Source organism: Aspergillus ibericus, assembly GCF_003184845.1.
Source record: "Aspergillus ibericus CBS 121593 unplaced genomic scaffold BO80scaffold_67, whole genome shotgun sequence".
NCBI lineage: Eukaryota > Fungi > Ascomycota > Eurotiomycetes > Eurotiales > Aspergillaceae > Aspergillus > Aspergillus ibericus.
The window spans coordinates 129,995-146,262 of NW_020292165.1; the positions used below are offsets into that span (position 1 = coordinate 129,995).

The 16,268-nt window shown below is 53.9% G+C and overlaps 7 protein-coding genes across 7 annotated transcripts; 3 read left to right on the top strand and 4 right to left on the bottom strand.

Annotated features, from left to right (window-relative positions):
- Positions 1-474: 474 nt before the first annotated feature.
- Positions 475-3,267, bottom strand: BO80DRAFT_393290 (DNA-directed DNA polymerase IV). Its single transcript, XM_025717248.1, has 4 exons — positions 2,726-3,267; positions 2,491-2,663; positions 2,069-2,446; positions 475-2,021 (listed from the first exon to the last, which is right to left on the bottom strand). The coding sequence occupies exons 1-4, from the start codon at positions 3,138-3,140 to the stop codon at positions 849-851; spliced, it is 2,139 nt and encodes a 712-aa protein (XP_025570127.1). The 5' UTR covers positions 3,141-3,267; the 3' UTR covers positions 475-848.
- A 153-nt stretch (positions 3,268-3,420) lies between these two features.
- Positions 3,421-4,816, top strand: BO80DRAFT_418285 (mitochondrial ATPase complex subunit ATP10). The gene is made up of 2 exons (XM_025718254.1): positions 3,421-3,895; positions 3,973-4,816. The coding sequence occupies exons 1-2, from the start codon at positions 3,465-3,467 to the stop codon at positions 4,658-4,660; spliced, it is 1,119 nt and encodes a 372-aa protein (XP_025570128.1). The 5' UTR covers positions 3,421-3,464; the 3' UTR covers positions 4,661-4,816.
- Positions 4,817-4,866: 50 nt separating this feature from the next.
- On the bottom strand, positions 4,867-5,700 carry BO80DRAFT_418287 (putative vesicle transport v-SNARE protein Gos1; the record flags this gene model as incomplete). Its single annotated transcript, XM_025718255.1, has 3 exons — positions 5,609-5,700; positions 5,442-5,555; positions 4,867-5,370 (listed from the first exon to the last, which is right to left on the bottom strand). The coding sequence occupies exons 1-3, from the start codon at positions 5,672-5,674 to the stop codon at positions 4,867-4,869; spliced, it is 684 nt and encodes a 227-aa protein (XP_025570129.1). The 5' UTR covers positions 5,675-5,700.
- A 356-nt stretch (positions 5,701-6,056) lies between these two features.
- Positions 6,057-6,759, top strand: BO80DRAFT_459531 (60S ribosomal protein uL29; the record flags this gene model as incomplete). Its single annotated transcript, XM_025722348.1, has 3 exons — positions 6,057-6,059; positions 6,134-6,273; positions 6,528-6,759. The coding sequence occupies 3 exons, from the start codon at positions 6,057-6,059 to the stop codon at positions 6,757-6,759; spliced, it is 375 nt and encodes a 124-aa protein (XP_025570130.1).
- A 603-nt stretch (positions 6,760-7,362) lies between these two features.
- BO80DRAFT_393298 (mediator of RNA polymerase II transcription subunit 16) lies at positions 7,363-10,855 on the bottom strand. Its single transcript, XM_025717249.1, has 9 exons — positions 10,463-10,855; positions 10,055-10,397; positions 9,308-10,006; positions 9,041-9,260; positions 8,872-8,991; positions 8,714-8,824; positions 8,394-8,660; positions 8,214-8,345; positions 7,363-8,161 (listed from the first exon to the last, which is right to left on the bottom strand). The coding sequence occupies exons 1-9, from the start codon at positions 10,609-10,611 to the stop codon at positions 7,467-7,469; spliced, it is 2,736 nt and encodes a 911-aa protein (XP_025570131.1). The 5' UTR covers positions 10,612-10,855; the 3' UTR covers positions 7,363-7,466.
- A 2,560-nt stretch (positions 10,856-13,415) lies between these two features.
- Positions 13,416-15,191, top strand: BO80DRAFT_439145 (putative SIR2 family histone deacetylase (Hst4); the record flags this gene model as incomplete). The annotated part of the gene is made up of 2 exons (XM_025721070.1): positions 13,416-13,740; positions 13,825-15,191. The coding sequence occupies 2 exons, from the start codon at positions 13,416-13,418 to the stop codon at positions 15,189-15,191; spliced, it is 1,692 nt and encodes a 563-aa protein (XP_025570132.1).
- Positions 15,192-15,516: 325 nt separating this feature from the next.
- On the bottom strand, positions 15,517-16,160 carry cbfA (putative CBF/NF-Y family transcription factor). The gene has a single exon (XM_025724519.1). It carries the CDS (start codon positions 16,150-16,152, stop codon positions 15,604-15,606), a length of 549 nt encoding a protein of 182 aa, XP_025570133.1. The 5' UTR covers positions 16,153-16,160; the 3' UTR covers positions 15,517-15,603.
- Positions 16,161-16,268: the final 108 nt, after the last annotated feature.

The following is a 16,268-nucleotide window of genomic DNA, read 5'->3' on the forward strand; positions in this document are numbered from 1 at the left end:
GCCAACGGGATGATCTGAGAGGGCTCAGTGCAGGCGAGGGGATTGGGAGCACGGCGAGGATCACAATGATGGGGCAGCGATGAGGCAGGAGGCAGGCAGGAGTGGGATGAAGGGGAATCCTGGAGCAAGCAGCGGCAAAACTACGACTTTTCTACGGGCGGTCTGTCACTGGCCGCCTCCGTTGTCACGGGTTCGGTTGGGATGCGCCTCACCGCATGAAAGGCGGTGATGAGATCGGTGACTGCTGGCGATTCATTCATTTCTATCTTCCGCAGTGGTGAAGAGACCAGGCCGATCCCTCGGGGTATTCACAGGGTAGCCTCTTTGCAGCGCTAGGCCCTCCATCCTTGGGGCATCCTCTGGATTGCTTCGTATCTGGGAGAGGAATTCGCTAAGTTTCTGTGCTACCCTTGGGCTAACAGACTAGATCCCCCCCGGAATTCCACTTTCCCCCCCCCTCTCCCCATTCCGTTTCTCTTCCGTCCTTCCATGCTTCCAAGTCACTGATACATGAATCGCGCGCCTAGTTGTGACCGCCTTTTCAAATCGGCCCCTCTCCGATAAGCAGCAGTCCGATACACCTGTAATGCGTGCCACAGTAGTTGCATTCCCCGTCACCTGTCTGACACACCCACTTCCCCCAAAACCCTCTGGTTGCGGGAATTTCAGGCCTCCTCGCGGCTACCGCCATACCTACAGCCGTCTGACGCATGGAGAGAAGTCGGTCTAGCAACCCACAAAAGCAAAATGCAAAGCCACCAGACCCTCCCGGCAGTCCGAATATTATCTGTCACCCGTCAGCCGTTTCTGCTCGACGTGTCCCCCGCGACACGAAAACTTCGGGCACATCAGCAGATGCGATGCTCGGGAGGCCGCCAGGGAACTCCCAGGATCGCGAAGATTCGCCGCTCATCGCGCGCCTCGAGTAGCCGGCCCTCCGTCAGCTTAGCCCGCTGTGGTCCGCGTAGCACGTCCGTATAGAGACCTCGTTGATTGAGCCGCATGCCTTTTTTGCTTGCGAGCAGCCTCATACTACGATTGAAGATGTCATTTCCGGTGAAGTAAATCAATGCCGCTCCGATCTCCGAGTCCGGCACGAACAGCAGATCGATACGTCGCCAGAGGCGACCGCCTGGGAGCATGGACGCCCCGTGCCATTTGGACCCATCCCGAGACGTGCTGGCTAAGCTGGCCTGCAGAAACTTTTGCTTAAAGAGCCTTGGGACTACAAGAGCCAGCACTATGGTTCTGATCTGGTCGATCTGCGCATCGGGCTTGGTAATAATTAGGTCGATATCACCGCAGTCGGCTGCCCCACGCCGATAGGAGCCCCCGATGATGACCTGCATCTTAGAATCAAACCTTTGGATTGCCTTCCGTACGATATCCCCATGGGCTTCGACCTCCCGTCTTGGGATTCGCTGGGAGAAATCGTCGTAATGGTCCACGCCGATCCGCTGTTGTTGGGTCAGGGGCGCTTTGGTCCTCAGGTCCTCCAACGACCTGTACCCTTGGGCCAGCCATTTCGACGCCTGGATTGCTCCGACCCCATAGACACCCAAGAATAGTTGGAGCGTCCGGTCTTCGGGTGTGGTGGTTGCGTTTTCCAGGCGGCGGAGACGGTTTGTACACACGATCTCCTCGATCTTGTCTGCCAGCCGCTCTCCAATCCCTGGAATAGCCAGGGCCTGAGATTTGGTGACAATCTTTCTTGGCTGATTCCGAAGGGCACTGATGGCCTTGCGATATGCAAGCACACGCCAATAGTCGTCGGTTCTCGCGTAGTAGTCCAGCATTTGCTGGAGAACGACGATGGTCCTGCTGTTGGGGTTCTCCGAGTTCGATTTCGAATCGTGCTTCTGCATACACGCGAACTTCTGTTGCCAGGCATTCTCCCCTTCATCGCCCTTTTCGATCGCCTTCCTTTTCTTCTTGACTGGCCGGGAGCCTGATGAATCGGAGGTCTCGCTATCGGATGCCTCGGCTGTATTTTCCTCCTTATCGGAATCCATTTCCAGTGGCTATCACTATTATCAATATATTTCCGGAATTTTTGTGACTAACTTACCAATTGCTTCAGGGCCTTGGCCTCCTCAATCAAGTCATCCAAAGCATCGCGTGCCCGCTTCGGTGCAGGAACGACCTGGGGGCTCTGAGCGACCTGGGCGACACCGGCATCTTCGGTGAGTCCATTGAATAGCGGCTCAGGCACATCACTGTCCTCATCTTCCGAGCTTTGGGTTTCGACTTCATGATGATTCCCCTTTCGGGTTGCCTTTATCGGCAGCGACCTGATCGACGACGGCTCGTTCACCGGTGGCGCTTCTTTCGGGTCTGAAGGAACAGGAAAACCCCTCACACGAAATCGCGATCGAGTTGGGCTCAGGAGTTGACGGAAATATATACAATCGGGGCTGTATGTCTCGTTGACAAGAGCGATCTTGTCCTGTAGAAGTAAGTATGGCACTTTCTCTCATCTTTCAAACTCACCCAAAGGCTCTCTGGACCCAGATGTTTCAGAACATCTTGGTACGTCAAGTTCTTGTCGACAATAACATGGGTAACAGTGTCATCCAACTCCCTTGCCCATGAAGCGCCATAGTCCTGCGCTCGATGAATGCGAATTCGTCGGATCGGCGATATATCGTTGTTAGGGAAGAAGACTACACCAATCAGTCACAACACTTTCAAACACACAGTAAGAGGAAAGGGCCAAGATACTAACAAAAAACAAGACCCTTGAATAATTGCCGTTCTACCGCTACCGGGGTCGACAAATGGAAAGACTTGCGCTTCTTTTTAGAAGCAGCTTCCATCTTTGCTTTCGGAGGCATCGCGTCGGTGAAAGTCGCCTTCGTCACAACCCCCTGTTGTTTCTTGTCATATATAGCTAGATCAGTTCCTTCATCGACATCAATGCCAGACACCGTCGCAGAAGCAGGACTCGGCTCTGTAGAAGCCCTCGACGGCGCCGTAGGACCTCTTATAGGCGAACTCGTAACCGGATGAGACTTCACACACGGCTTATTCTCCAATAGATTCACCAGACGATGGAATTCCTCATCCTCGCCATCACTCACACAATCCAGCCTGTCCAACTCCCTAAAAAAGGCGACTTTTTCCGCGATCGACGGCGCCATGGTAAAGTGACAAACAACCCGGGACTGAGATTCCAGCAAGCCATTAGACCTTTTGCGTCACTGCTGCCTAGCAGGTGACGATCGATACACCCACGAAAACAAACCTGCTCATTGATACGACATTCCCCCGTATCCAAGGGAATCCGTCCAACCAACAAGGTGACACGCCAGGCAGCGACGCGTAAAAAAGTGTGTCACGAAAATGCCGCCAAGTCACGGGATCGGGGAATTTCAATTAAACTCGGGTGGATCTGCGCCAGAATACAGAATAGTTGGAGACCGACAATTCTACCTGACAACCTCCGAGTCCTCCCACAAGCAAATATGTGGAAACCCACGACGCTTCTGGGTCAACTTTCCGAACAGACCCTCTTGCAGGGTGGTCGTTGCCTGAGTTGCCAATTGCGCAATGCAACCGCTCTCCGTCGACCAGCTGCACTGCGTTACTATGCTAGCAACAGCAACAACAGTAACAGCAAGGAACCCAAGTCCACGACTAGTACATCCCCCCTCCCCACCAAAACCAACCGGGTCGCCCAATTCCAGCAAAACTACTCCGCAACTGCATCAAAGGTCCCCTCCCCGACTAGCCAACCCGGCGATGACGACTTTATACCTCCGACTCTGGACCGGCCCATCGGGTCAGCGATCCCGCCGCAAGAAGGCCAGAACACGGGCGTCGATGACCGGTCTTTCCGGCAACGACGAGACGACTTCGTGAATTATGAAAGACATTTGGAAAGGAGAAAGGAATTGTACGATCCCCCCACGCCCATTACCCACCACCCACTATCCTCATAACCATGCATAAAACTAACCACTGATGCAACAGAACCCGACAAGTCGCAAAGCCCTACTTCCGCGAATGGTCGAACATGCGGTACCACGAAGGCAAAACCTTCCTCTCGAACCCGCGACTCTTCAAACGCGACAAAGCACTCTACTTCCCCAACATGCACGGCATCACCCTTGCCTCGCCCAAGAAACCCCAAGATACGACGCCGCTCTTCCGCGGAAAAGTCACCATCGTGAATCTGTTTTCTAGCGTCTGGGCCGAGTCGCAAGTCGTGACGTTTACGGGCAAGGAGCAGAATCCCGGGCTGTATGAGGCGATGCGGGACGGGGAAGGGTTGGTGCAGAAGGTGGATGTGAATTTGGAGGAGAATGCGTTGAAAGCGGGATTGATTCGCATGTTTATGTGGCGGATGAGGGGGAAGTTGCCGGTTGAGCAGCATGAGAGGTACTTTTTGGTGAGGAGGGGGTTGGATGATGGGTTGAAGGAGAGTATTGGGATGTTGAATGGGAAGGTTGGGTATGTTTATTTGGTGGATGAGTATTGTCGGATTCGGTGGGCGGGGAGTGGCCCGGCTGAGAAGGGGGAGTTGGAGGCGTTGAATAATGGGGTGCGCAAGTTGGTGCAGGAGATGAAGGTTAGTCGGGAGTCGGAGTTGCCGGTGCAGGAGTGGGAGGTGGGCTTGAAGGAGGAGGCGGCGAAGAAGCCTAGGGTGGTGGTGCCTTGACCTACTGAGGTGGTCGAACTGGTGTATGTACATACGAGGGATTGAGTGTGGGTGTACGTGAGTGTATGATATGCTCCAGACACCGACACCAGGATAGAAATCCCCACTACTAGTCTCTGTATAGTAAAACGAATAATCAGACAAATCTCCAACGCCAACCATACCCACAAACAACAACATCAACATAATAGCAAAGCAGCAAATAACTACCTAACCCAAAGCACCACCAAAAAACAAAACCCGACAAAAGCCCCCAAAATCAACGCATCCCGTCTCCTCTTCGACCCAATCTTCCCAATCAACGCATTCATCCCGGGCACCGAATTCGCCGCACCCACAATCCGCCGATTAATACTCGCCAGCGTCTCCCTCTGCAATCCAAAATTCTCATTAATCGCATACGCCTGACTCAACACCCCATCAATCATATTATGGCTTTCATCGATCCGACCCCGCTCTTCGAGCATGTAATCTGCTTCGGCCTGGGCGGGGTTCGAGGCGCGGTAGGCGTCGATGTCGGACCGCACGTTGGAGAGGAGATTAGCTCGGTCGCGGGATTCGGAGATGGCGGATTTCAACCGTTGGAGTTCGCGGCGGTGGTCGTGTAGGATTTCGCGGTGGCGGGTGAGGTTGTTTTGTTTGAGGGCGGAGGAGGTCAGGGTTGCTTCGGAGTCGAGGAGGCGGGCGAGTTGGGTGATTAGGGTGTCGCGCTGGTGATATAGGTCAGTCAGGTATGGGGGGTGGGGAGTTGGGTATGGTGGTGGGTATGGTGTGGGCGTACTCGTTCTAGTAGGTCTTGGAGTTGGGATTCGATGCGCTGTTCCTCTTCCGAGGGGGAAGGGGGGAGCTTCGTTAAGGAGGCATATTGGGAGTAGGTGTGGAAGAGGTTCTCGGTCTGGTTGGGTGTTAGTCCATGTTATACTCTGTATATCGGATGAGGAGTGATACCTGAGTCTCGAGAGAGCGGGCTTGCTGCCGGAGCTGAGCCCAGCCGGTACCGGTTGAGGTTGCCATGAGAAATAATTAAGTTGAGTTATAAGAGTATATTGTATGAATCACCAGGATATCCACACCAGATTCCGATCAAGGTTGTTGAAGTCCAGCAACGAACCGCGGACTACGGAGTAGACATCACAGCATCACAGCATCGGGTGAAGGCACCCACATTAGCGCGGCCAGGGCCCGGGCGGAGAAGGGCGGCGTCATCTCTGGTGTCTGGGGCGGACCAGAGCAAAAGGCACGGCCACAGCCGCCACAATCACGTGCCCGCTTAAGCCGCCCGGCGCACACCCAGAAAAAATCAAACCCTAGTCCCACAACGAACATCCCAAATTGACCCGGTCCATCTTCAATCCTCACGTCGACAACCGTACGATACGACACGAAGCCGCCCACCATGGTATGTGAAGCGCCATGCTGTCTGTGTTGATTTGATGATTCTGGCAAAATGCTGACCGCGAGTTTTCTGAATAGTCGTCCAAGGTCAAGGCTGGTCAGCTCTGGGGAAAGAGCAAGGATGACCTCACCAAGCAGCTGGAGGAATTGAAGACCGAGCTGAGCCAGCTCCGTGTCCAGAAGATCACTGGCGGTGCCTCGTCGAAGACTCTCAGAATGTGCGTGAACAATGATTCCTGCGAGCCCCTCTTTGAATTTGAAGATTTGCACCTGTCGGATGTGGGTACGCGGAGGACTATAGCAACAACGGAATGAGAGGGAATATCGACGACAGAATGAAGAGATTCGACAACCCAGCGACAGAACCAACGCAGAGAACACGACCGATAACCGAACCATCCGACAGGCGCAATGCAACACTCAAAAGAGCAATGAAGCAAGAAATGGAATAGGATACTGATCTCTGCAACAGCCACGACGTTCGCAAGTCGATCGCTCGCGTTCTGACCGTCATCAACGCCAACCAGCGCGCTCAGCTCCGCTTGTTCTACAAGAACAAGAAGTACACTCCTCTTGACCTCCGCCCCAAGCTCACCCGTGCTCTCCGTCGTCGTCTCACCAAGCACGAGGCCACCCTGAAGACCGAGCGCCAGCGCAAGAAGGAGATCCACTTCCCCCAGCGCAAGTACGCTGTTAAGGTATAGCATGCCACCATCACCCACATACCCATACACCAATATCCAAAAGAAATCGAAGAATTCAACAACCCCGACCATCTCGCTAACTGCGGAATGTGTGTATAGGCTTAAACGCGTCTTATCATCTCCGGAATAAATCAGGATGGGAGTTACGGGAAGGGGGACAAAAACGTCATTTAACGATGACGGGTTGACCTAACTAGCCTTTATTTGCGTGGTGGGGTCGGTTTCCATCAAACGTTTCTTTTTTTTGTTGTCATGAAAAAAAGAAGAAGTTGATTTTGTATCTTAGAAAAACGGAAAATAAGATGCAGATCGATGTTCAATGAAGGCCTTGACATGACATGCACGAACACGTGATTTTTGATTGCTGTGTGGAGTGGGTTGGATTAGATTCGGATTTTGGTTCAGTCGTATGGATCCTTTTGGCTTATGAGTCTTGCTTTGGGAATGGATGGATGGTGTCGATTCCTGATGCGATGGTTCCTGGATGGGTTTCAGGTTGCTGCTGGGTTGGTTGCTTAAGTCTATTGATCTGGTGGATGGATCGCCGACATGCCAACTTACAGGACACAAGTATAGTACGCAGTAGAAGGTGGTATCGTAATCCGTTGATTGTAATCTCCGCTATCCAAGACCAACCTAAACGATCTAACTCATAGTCACCACTGGTATCAACTCCCATCAACGACCACCAGGGCCGAAGCAACCCCTCATTTATTCTCATTCCCGCCCGATTCCACCGTCCACATGCCCCCACAGATGCACGACCGCAAATGGCCCAGCTTGAAGATCATGCGAAAGGCCAGCACCGAGCGCGGCGGGTAGGACCCCTCGGTCACGCCGCAGCAGCGGACACAGCGCCGTCGCAGGATCCCCTGTTTCATTTTGGCGACCGGGTCCGGTGAGATCGTCATCCGGATGGGAGTTTTCTTGATGATGTCCACTTCTCGGGTCCGTCGGTACCATTCGGAGCGGCGGTCGGAGCCGAAGCCAAGCCAGCCGTAGTCGCCTAGGTAGATGGCCATGCGGTCCACGTCTGATCGGATGCCGGGGACTGTCTGGCGCAGGATGGTCGAGACGGCGGTGACGAGGACAGGGGGGATGCGGGCGTTGACGAGGAGCTCTTTCTCGGGGCCGGGGCGTTCGGCGTCCCCGAATCCGGCGCCATGGTAGGCGTGTCGAACGGCGGAATCGACCCCAGCTAGGAACTTTTCGTACACGTCGATCCGCGCTGGGCATGTATCTAGCGCTTGGCAGATCTCTGCATACTGGAGACGAGAGTCGCCTGCTAGCGGTGCGTTGTATCCGGCGTGGATGCCTCGCAGGCCTCGGCAGATGAAGCGCAAGAAAGCACGGGACATGCTTGACAAAAGGACGATGAGAGCCACCGAGTTTGTGGTTTTTACTAGCGAGTCAGGTTAGCACGGTCGGACTTCCAGCATAGGGTGTTGACACACATTTCTGGCTAAACGCTTCTTGGTCGGCAGACAGATTTTCGAATTCATCGGCCAGGTCGAAAAGCTCATTCAGGATATAGAGGGAGAAATCCAGTGCCCACTTGGTGTTTCCGAGCACCATGCGGAGGACATCTTAAGCCACGAGTTAGCGAGAATCTGTGGTCAGAGGTTTCGACTTACCAGGATCATGTGGCTCGGCCTGAATCCCTTTGTTGTACTGAAAGAAAAATGGGTATAGTATTGAAGCGTGGCGCAGCTGGAGAATCGACCAGGAGACAGCAGAAGCAAAGCTTCGTGGTCTGTACCTATCGGCAAATCCCAACGCAGCTTGTATACTGAGACACTTGGGAATATAGGGGTGGTTCATCAACTTTTCCTGCTCAACTGTGAAGTTGCAGTTGATTGGCAGCGCGCGGTAAACTTCGTTGATGAACGTTATTTGGGCATCTGATAGCGAACATTAGAATCAGCTTTAGGGGATATGAGAAGATGTGACTGACCCGGCGTAAGTTGCTGTATTAGAATTAATAGTATATCATCGGTGTTGACTTCGCTTCCACACCCGCGACAAAAAGCCAATGTGAGTGATGCAATGGCTGCAGAAAATTTGTCTAACGGTATCAGCATGCCACTTGACGGCTAGAGATAGGGAACCTACTTTCATCGTAGAGACCATTCTCAGCTCCATAGGAGTGTTCCATGACCCGGAGATGTGTCTGCCCATCACTGTCTAGCATGACCGCAGCGCATGCACTCGGTGAGAAACTGATGTGTTGACCTAGACGATATTAGCCATGCTTCCACTCATAATCTTGAGGACAACCAACCGGAGGTATCAGGGGCATAGTGGAACCCTGCTTGAGCCAGGCTGGTCACCGTGTTCGCATCATCAACCCCATTGAACACTGCCATGGCTTTCGGGTCATAAAACGACACGGAACTATCATCATACGTGACAGCAAGCACGTTGCCGTATTCCATCTGGTCCACCGAGATGACGTATCGATCGGAATAGATGTCTTCCAGTCGACGCAGTACAGGTCTAGGCTGTTCTGACAGTCAGCACGGTTTGTCAAAAAGACGCGTAGTTTTACCTTTGTCTGGATGCTGTTCCTTTTCGATGTGATTTCATCGAACTTCGGGTGCAGAGTAAAGGCAGCGGTGTCCAATTGCCATCGGACAATAATACTCGCGGGTCCTTGTTGGGCCGGGTGATCTGGAGTAGCCTGAGGTGTGGATGAGAAAATGGCAACAATCCACGGGTTTGCTGTGGATCCGACAGCGTTGTCGGAGGCTGGAAGAATAATTTCCAGGCGGCTAAGACTATACAAAGGGTTCGACACTGCTTGCAGGTCGTCCGATATCGTGCCCGGGACAGTACAAGACGTCTCGACCTTGGAATGTGTGAATCGGAAGCTGGGAACCGGGAACTGGTTCTGCATCTGCTTTGGCTGCTGCGCCGGGTCCCATTGAGGGGGATTCCAGTTGATTTGCACCCGGTAGAAGCGAATCTTCTGACACACCGAATAAGTCGCAACGAGGATGCCGTTCTGAGTCGCAACGAGAGCCGCATGCGACAGCAACCGATCTGAGTAGCTTGTGTTTTTCAAATCGGTGGATATGTCGTCCCATCTGCCATCCGGGTTCTGATACAGAAGCCTCATGGACCCGGAACGGGTGATGCAGAGTAAGGCTGCTTTGTTTGCCGGGTGAAAAGGGCCTATTGGCCGGCGGCGAAAGGGCGAGTAGGCCCAGCGACCCTGTACTTTGGCGGCTTGGTAGAAAGCATGCACCTGACGCGTTCAGCATCGGACCAAGGGTATTCAGCAAGGCTTACTTACTGAGCGTTGGGTGTTGAGCCACATCATGCCAACAATTTGAGCCCCATCGTCGGAGGCAAACGCGTGCTGTCGCAGCCCGTTACCACTGTTGAGGGCGAACGGAATGTGGTAGATGGAGATGCGACCGGACAGATCAACCACGGCCAGGTCAGAGCCCGCTTCGTTCCAACTCAGATGGGCGAGACCATGTCCACCCTGCGATTCTGTGGCAGACATCAATGGGGTCTCATCACTGAGTACCCACTTGCCATCGGAAGGGCGACATTGCAGATGGCGCACATTCACTCTCATGGAGTCTTGCGATATGTAAGCAATACACCCCAGCTTGGACCATGCGATCTTCCTGAGATCCAATTAGTATGCCGAGCTAGTATAGCTTGCCAAACACGATCGGTAACAATCACTCACTGGCAGCACCCCAGCAGGCGCATTTCATCCAGACGCTGCGCAAGGCCTTTGGTGGTGGTGGCAGCAGCTGGTGGCAGGCCCAGCTCCAACGAGGTGGGCTCACCGAACAGATCGTCAACATTGATACTATCGTCCATCATTAAGGGCATGTTGGGGCGGAAGGGATTTGATTATATGGAAGTAGATAGTGTCGGGGGCAAGCGGTCGCAAGACTCAGATATCATCATAGTTCGGTACAATGCACCCCGGAAGGCAATTGCAGGGGAAGGGAGGGGGCTAGCTGTAGAGAGGCACCCAAAGATATCCAAAAGCCTCAGTTCCTGGCAGACAGAACCCTCATAGCTTTCAAACCCCAGAACCAAACGCTACCCTTGGCCGGGAGGATGATCATGGACTAAGTTGATTCCCAAGATGATAGTTTCATTATTCGGGACTAGTGGTCAGGTGGAGCTCTCCGCGCTCTTAGTCAGCGTCATGTGAGGTCATGTGCTGCCGTCCCCGGGACAACCAATCACACCGCCCCACCCGATACCAAGGACATCAGCCGTCATCGGAGGGCACTACTAGTCTCCGTGGAATGAGCTATATCTGGGATCAGGCTCTACATTAATGCAGTAATGCCTCATATAGGACGACATATCCCGATTGTATTTACAAGAAGGTGATGGAGGGGAGTGTTGGAGTTGTTAGGATTTGTATGGTCCTTCATATTCACGGACACAAGGAAAAATTGATGCTTGCACGCATATGGAATCTAACTTATCTCCAGCCGTCCAGATTGAGGTTGGTGCTCAAGCAAGTGCTTATGTGTACGGAGTAACTACTCCGTATCCTTCACCTGATGTCGAGATGAGGAACTAAAACGTCTAGAGCGGGGCTCAACCCGCCTCATTTGCCCGCGGATTGCATCCAATCTGCTTGCACGGATTGCAGCTTGGAACACCAAACGGCTCATCGCACGCTCCTCCGAGCCAGGTACTGTTTCCCGGCAATGCACTGGACACCAGCAACCCTATTCGTGTCTGGTGGGAGCACAACGCGGCAGATGATACTGGAAGACATCGAGTACTCAACTCGTCCGTAGAACTGTCTCGCATACGACGATCCCTCTTCCAACAAGAACATCAACATATGATGTTGGAAGTCCTCGACAGTAAGCAGCTGTACGGCGAACAAGTGCGGGGAACGAGAACCGTGGAAGAACCGGCTCCTGGAGGACCGGGTCATGCCAGTCCTTGCCAGAACTCCGTGCTCTCCGTCATTCTTCCAGATGTTTGGCCGATCCAACGCTGGTATTCAATGTACCGTGCTTTGTCCGATCGCAGAGACAAGCGCGACTGTCAACAGGACTGTCGACGCAGCGATCAATCTAGGACGCATTCCATCCTTGTATTACCGGTAGGGCATCAGCGAAAGTCTCGCCCCGCAAGGAGATGGCATGCGTACCCTGGGATCCTGGACTGACGACATGATCACTAGGCGGCTGTGGCCGGTCGCTACTAGATCATCAGGTTAGATGCTACGAACCACGATTCCTTGGGCGCATAATGAGCATAAAGGTCACCCTGTGAGAGAGGGGCTCCTCTCTACTGCCAGGGAGTTATTCTGCTGAATATAAGCAAAGCTCCTGGCGCCATTAATCGTGCCGTAGATCGCAGCGTGGCGGAACAAATTCGGGGGACCATCGGAGGCCGTCTGATGGAATGGTGGAGACTGCGATATCCGATATGATTATCGGCAGTCTAGAATACTAGGCAATTCAAGCAGTACCTCTCACAGGTGAAGAGAGCCAATCCAGCAAAGTCAGCGAGGAGGTAGTGAAATCACGACCGAATTCTCTCCTCCGCGAGAATGAATGTGATGATTGCCTCGCACGGGCAAGTATATGTTTGGGCTGTGGTTGGCCGGAGAAGTGGGAGATGCTTCCACGGCCAATAAGAGGCGGCTTCTAGTCCGAAGCCCCTTTAGCGCCGTACGGGCCCGGTAACGCGGTGCTGCCAACACACTTGCCTTTGCGCCAGTTTGTGGACAGGGCCAGCCCCCACCGGACCTATCCATACGCGGCCAATACCAAAATTTCGCAGTGTTCCCCATCGAGGGAGTATCATCCAGAGCGCAGGTATCATCCAGCCCATCGTCACCTTCATCAACAGCGCGATCAACTTACAGACAGCCTGCTCTGCTTCCCTTGAACCCCTCTTCACAGACACATTCCTGGGAGCATACCACCCGGTTGCCCGAGTCCAACATCGCACTCGTCAGGACCTCAACCCCAGACCCCTCTCCGCTCTCTTTGATGCAAAGCCCTCATCGTTTCTTCCCGAGCGATTCCCGTGGGTCAAAATAAACACACTGCAAGCGAGGATCTGACCGGACTGCTGCAACCTCCCAAGCAGTCCGTCGTAGTGTTGGTCGGTTCTCTGGTCATTTTCTCGCATGATTCTTTGGTTTCCCACTTGACCTCACCACTTCGCTGCCCTTCACCCCAGCCCAGTCACGGGGCTGATCCTCTGTCCTCCTCGTCCGCGCCGCCATTATTGATTGTCTTCTCTTTCTTTCCCCCAACTCCCTCCTTTCTGCCTGCTCCCCAAGTCAGGGAGAGAGAGAAAAAACGACGAACCTCTAGGGAAACAAAGAAGTCTGATCGGGCCATCCCCCTTGCCGTCAATCCCACTTGTCAATTGATGTTTCCGTCCTCTTTCCGGTTCTCCATGGTTTTCTTTCGGGACGATATCTAGCTTTGATCCCCCAACATTCCGCGAACAGCTCCTCTTGAGTCTTTTTTCCTCCCCCCCCCCCAATTCAATTTTCTCGGGTTTCCCTCTTCGCTCCTCGTCGTGTGCGTCGTCATTGCGACGGCCTGACTTAAATGGCGCCCCCTCGTTCGACCACCACGACAACCACGACCAGCTCGTCCTGCTCGTCTCCCAACAGCCTGCTGGCCACGCTGGGCATGGACGATGATTCGGATTGTTCCAGCCTAAGTTCAGCGCCAGCATCACCGCTGGCACCGCCAGGGTTCTATCCGTCGCCGCCTCCGTCGCAGGACGCGGATGAGCCCTGCGCCGCCCGGAGCCAAGACGACTTGCCGCCCGCCAGGAAGAAGCGTCGGGTCGCCGCCCCAAAGGAACGCCGAACCCAGCATCTCGACCTCTCGGCCTCCGCCGGTCACTCCTACGCCCAACAGCAATCGCAAATCGATTATCTCGTCAAGACCCTTACCCGCCATCGCAAAATTGTCGTCATCGCCGGTGCGGGTATCTCCACCTCCGCAGGAAGTATGCTTTCCATCCCCACTCCTGAGCCACATTCAACGTCGGACCTAATTCCTTGCCCTCGTTTGCTTTTCTAATCCGTCATAGTTCCCGATTTCCGCTCCACCGATGGTCTCTTCAAAACTTTGCAGAAGAAGCACAACCTGAAAGCATCGGGCAAGTTGCTGTTCGATGCCGCCGTCTACCAAGATGAGACGTTGACCGCCTCCTTCCAAGATATGGTACGGTCGCTGTCCGAGGAGGCAGCCAAGACCTCTCCCACAGCTTTCCACCACATGCTGGCTCGCCTTGGCCAGGAGAACCGCCTCACCCGACTCTACACCCAGAATATCGATGGCATTGAGACCTCCATGCCGCCGTTGGCTACGCAGATACCCTTGAACGTCAAAGCGCCCTGGCCACGTACCATTCAACTGCATGGAAGTCTCGACAAGATGGTCTGCCAAAAGTGTCGTCATCTGAGTGACTTTGATCGGGCCCTGTTTGATCGTCCTGATGCCCCGGAATGTCCAGAATGCTCGCGGAACAATCAATTTCGCATCGAGACCGGTCAGCGTAGCCACGGCATCGGGAAGATGAGGCCGCGGATCGTCCTCTACAACGAACACAACCCCGACGAGGAGGCCATCACGTCCGTCATGAATGCGGACATCCGCTCCCGACCGGATGCCTTGATCGTGGTCGGCACGAGCTTGAAGATTCCCGGTGTGCGTCGTCTGGTGAAGAGCCTCTGCTCCGTCATCCGCAGCCGTCGCAACGGCGTGACCATGTGGATCAACAACGAGTACCCCGTCGGCAAAGAATTCGAAGACTGCTGGGATTTGATGGTCAAGGGCGATTGTGAAGAGGTTGCGCGACTGGCCAATCTGAAGCGGTGGGATGCGAAGGACGACGTGTTCGACGAGTGCAATTCTTCGGAGGTGGAGCGGGTGAAGAGAGAGCAAGGCGAGGTGTCGGTGGTGGTCACGCCCACCAAGAAGCGACCCACCCCGACCGGATTCCTTACTCCTTCTTCCAGCTATGATGAAGCCCTGCCCTTGCCGAAGAGAAGCTGTTCCAACCCGGCCAGTCGCGGACGGAGCCTTCAAGACGTTCTTCAGGCTTCCAAAACGGCCCGTCCCAAGAAGGCAGCTCCGAAGAAGAGTGCGCCGAGAGGGCGGGCCAAGAAGGCCGAACCTGCGAAGAATACCAAGATTAACAGCTTTGGACGAGTCACCAAGGCCCAGAAAGCAGCCGCAAGTGACAAATCCTCCAAGCTGGACAAGGATGATACGAAACCCATGCATCCGCTGGCTCCGGGCGCAGCTCGCAACAACGGGCCGAATGTGATTCCCAACGCGACGGGCAAGGGATCCACGCCTCCTCGAGTCGGCCACTGGGGACGGGATGATACGATTTCGCCGGGCTCGATTCCACGAGGGATGAACCGCTTGCTGAATGAGCCGACCGCATGACTGGGCTCGGGTCTGCGGCGGTGTCTCTCAGCCCCGTCCGCCTTTTTTCTTTTCTTTCTCTTTTACTACCATACCTTTAAGACCTTCCTGGGGAATCTTTTCGACTACGGTTAATGGCGATACCAATGATAGACTATCTGGGGCGTTGGCGTTTGTGGAATGAGTCAGATGAATCTCACCATCTGGGCTTGAGATCATCTGGACCTCATAGATTCGGGGCAGGAACTGCACCACTGATTGTACAACATGGGCAGCTCTGGGGCGTTGGTGGGAGTTATGGTTTTGTGATCGTGGGGCATTAATCAATGGTGACTGAAGCGAAGTTGGGTATCAACACATTGTACATTGGATATGATCAGAGTGATAGTCATGCAACATCGTTGCCAGCATACTATACCATCCTTAATACATTCTAACCCAGTCCTAAGTCCCCTCGCAGCTGACTCCCGGGACCATCCTCATCCTCACTATCGGATTCATCTCCTTCCACATCGGGATTCATCAGACGATTAGCTCGGACATCACGATCCAGATCCTCCACCCGATCAATATCATTCTCCTCCTTATGCTCCTCTTCCTCTTCCTCTTCCTCCTCCTCCTCCTCTTCTTCCTCTTCATCCTCCTCCGTCTCATGCTCGGGTACTTCCTGCTCCTCCTGCGTCTCATCCCCATCCCCCTCCTCCAGCTTCTCTTCCCCTTCGACCCCCCTCTTCACCCTCTTCGCCCCCCGATCCTTCTCTTCCTCCTCTTCCTCCTCACCAACCTTCCCCATCTCCTCCTCCCCCTTCTTCGCCCGTCTCTTCCCAGCCTTCAACTCCGTAAACGCATCCAACTCCTTCTCCAACCGCGCCTGGAATCCATCAAACTCGAGCTCCGAAATCGCATTGAAGACGTCGGTCGGTGCCACTGTGCGTTTTAGGGTTGCTTCGTTGGCGCTGCATGCCACGATTGGAATTAGCATCTCTCCAACTAGCATAATAACGTAGTAAATTGATGGTGATGGATATATCCAATTCACCAGTACCAAACACACACACAGTATAACAAGAAGAGAAAAGAAGGAGGATGGAAGTTGGG